The sequence below is a fragment of the Limulus polyphemus genome, unplaced genomic scaffold, assembly GCF_000517525.1.
Source record: "Limulus polyphemus unplaced genomic scaffold, Limulus_polyphemus-2.1.2 Scaffold1255, whole genome shotgun sequence".
NCBI lineage: Eukaryota > Metazoa > Arthropoda > Merostomata > Xiphosura > Limulidae > Limulus > Limulus polyphemus.
The window spans coordinates 121063-123914 of NW_013666865.1; the positions used below are offsets into that span (position 1 = coordinate 121063).

The following is a 2852-nucleotide window of genomic DNA, read 5'->3' on the forward strand; positions in this document are numbered from 1 at the left end:
AAACACACGAACACAACCTCAAACTTAGTTGTTTTTAAAATATGTAAGTCAAACTAAGTCTATGTATAAAGTAAAACGTAAAACGATCTAAAAAAAAAAGTGGAATTGAAGCCAGCCCTTGTAAATGTACGAAGTGTTATGTACATACTTATTACAACGAGCTACTCGGAGACCATAGAGATAACTATGAAATAAATGTAGGATCGACATATAGTTGAACAGTTGTAAGTGTAATTTAAGTGGAAAAAGTTCTGAATTTATTTAAAAACTGACGAAGACGAAATCAACCAACATTCGAAACAATCTCTTTGGTAATAATGTCAAACATTTTAAGTTTCTTTTAACTTGTATATTTTAATTTTTTTAACTTTACAAATAAATGTTTGTGCAAGTAGAAACCGTTGATCTTCGTTTTATTATTTTATTTAATACCAAACAACTAACTTTATGGGTTCCGAAAGCCCGAATTGTGTCTTCGCACCTCCAAAGCTTTAGAATTCGGTGTTTATAGTCCTCTTTGATTAATTATAATGAAATTAGAATTGTTGAAATATGGTACATCGTCTTATACCATAGAAAACTGTTGTTTAGAATTTTAAAATGTAAACAAGTATTTCAACAATATGATTGTAAACGTAAAATAATCAATAAAAAGGACCCTAACCTTGAGAGCATATTTCTCACTAAAATATTGTATATGTCAGAAAACCTCCGTCCGAAAAACTTTGATCATAGAACATTAATTAAGATTTAATAATGTATGCTTAAAACTGATGTGATTAACTATAGCGCGGAAACTTGTTACTTAATTAAAAACATATAATCCGAACTTCAAAAATTCTCTCCTGACAATGAACAAAGCATGATTTATCTGAAGAGAAAATATATCATATTCGTTTTGAATTTATTTACTCATTATAAGAATTTTTTATTACAAGTTACAGCTTTTACAGTAAGGAAGAATATATTTGGAATATAAGTAGAAAGTTTCGATCACTGGTGAGATCATTCTCAAGAACACGGAAAAGAAGGTTTTTGTATTTGAATCAACATTCACAAATCTAAAAATGTATTCAAATTAGAGAATCAATAGTTACCTATGCACGTGTATATCAATTACACGTTAGAAAGGTAACTATTGTAAAAATATAAAAGACGTTAAATCCTGACTCAAAGGAACACAGTAGTGATTCGCTTTTTGACCAAGTAAACCTTTAATATTTTTATTAAACAGTTGGAATAATACCGAATAACAAACAAGGCGCAATATTATTCACACGCCTCAATTAATTTAGGCTACTATCATGTTTAAACTACATCATGTTTATGTAAAATCAAGATATAACACTATAAAGGCAACAAAAATAGAGAGGAAATGTGCGCACTGTTTGAATTTATTCTTATTGCAAGAACTTTGTTAAATAAACTAAAATTTCAAATATTATTCGGGGAAAATAATGACAAAATAATATCAATGTATTTTACTAGTAAAAATAATTCTTGCGCTGTTGTCGTTTTAAAAGACAATTAATGATCATCTCGTTTTTCTTGAAATGTATTTATCATTATTCCTTTACGAGGTGTCACTAATACTGCCACAGTTGGAAAATTCTAGACTTAGTTACACTGTACAAAAAGCAACTTGGGACTATGATAAGTTGGACTGTACCCTTGTTGATAGTTAGAGCGATGATTGTTACTCTGATGCAATGGAACATTGATTTTCGGTATTGGATGTGGAAAGACATCAGACAAAGAGGCAGGAAGTGAATTTACCGCATATCCAGCATTTAGAGGTCCAGATAACACGTGTTTATGTAACTGTTCATCTGCAGTTGAGACCAGTGCCCTATTAGGGGTAAAATGCCTTAAATTGGTTCTTTTAGGTTGAGATATTTCGTTGTGCTTCCTATGACCAAAATTTTCCCCAATATAATTGGATTTGTCTGGTATCCTGAAGAGATCGGCGTTAACACCGTAAAGGTAGATAGAGTCAGGGCAGTTGACATTGTACCACCAATCACACACTCGAGTTTCCTGGTTAAATATTGTTCCGTTCGTGCAAAGAAAACTGTCTTGACGGCTGTCTAGTTGGCAGTAATGCCAAACCTGGAAAATAAAAATAATGAATAGTAATTTTCTATTGAAGAAAAACCAATGGCATAAGTTTCTATCACTAGGAGGAAATTATATTAATTATGTTATATATCTTAAATGAAATAGTACAAAACTGTTATTTTTAACAGAAAATAATTGAAACTCATATTTTCAAAGAATAGAATTATTTCCCTTTCATTGGTTTCGCTGTATTATTAAGGGGAAAGCAGCATCCAAAGAAGGTCTTCATCGGCATTCAAACGAAATGAGATTGCTGGAAAACTAAGTACCATATGGTTTCTTGTAAAACTAAGTACCATATGGTTTCTTGTAAAACTAAGTACCATATGGTTTCTTGTAAAACTAAGTACCATATGGTTTCTTGTGCGCCCCTTTCTTTTTTTAATAGAGTGAAAGAGTGAGTTAGGTAAAGCAGGATGTGTTTCAATAATTACTTATTATTTTCAGTAAAAAAAACAAATTAAAACACTTAATTTACAGTCTGATTAGCGGTAGTTAAATGCTGTCTTTGATACAGTGATATAGATTATTGTATATAAGTAGCGATAGTAAAATGCTTTCCTCCATACAGGGATATAGATTACACTATATAAGTAGCGGTAGTTAAATGCTTTCCTCCATACAGTGATATAGACTATTGTATACAAGTAGCGGTAGTTAAATGCTGTCTTTGATACAGTGATATAGATTATTGTATACAAGTAGCGATAGTAAAATGCTTTCCTCCATACAGG

General features: G+C 31.0%; 1 protein-coding gene across 1 annotated transcript in view; it reads right to left on the reverse strand.

The window, feature by feature from the left end:
• Window positions 1–1352: 1352 nt before the first annotated feature.
• Window positions 1353–2852, reverse strand: part of LOC106462801 — a 15889-nt gene continuing 14389 nt past the window's right edge. The window contains exon 5 of the mRNA XM_013922762.2: window positions 1353–2109. Within this exon, the coding sequence (XP_013778216.1) occupies window positions 1618–2109 (492 nt within the window). The 3' untranslated portion in view covers window positions 1353–1617. The remainder of the gene's footprint in view (window positions 2110–2852) is intronic.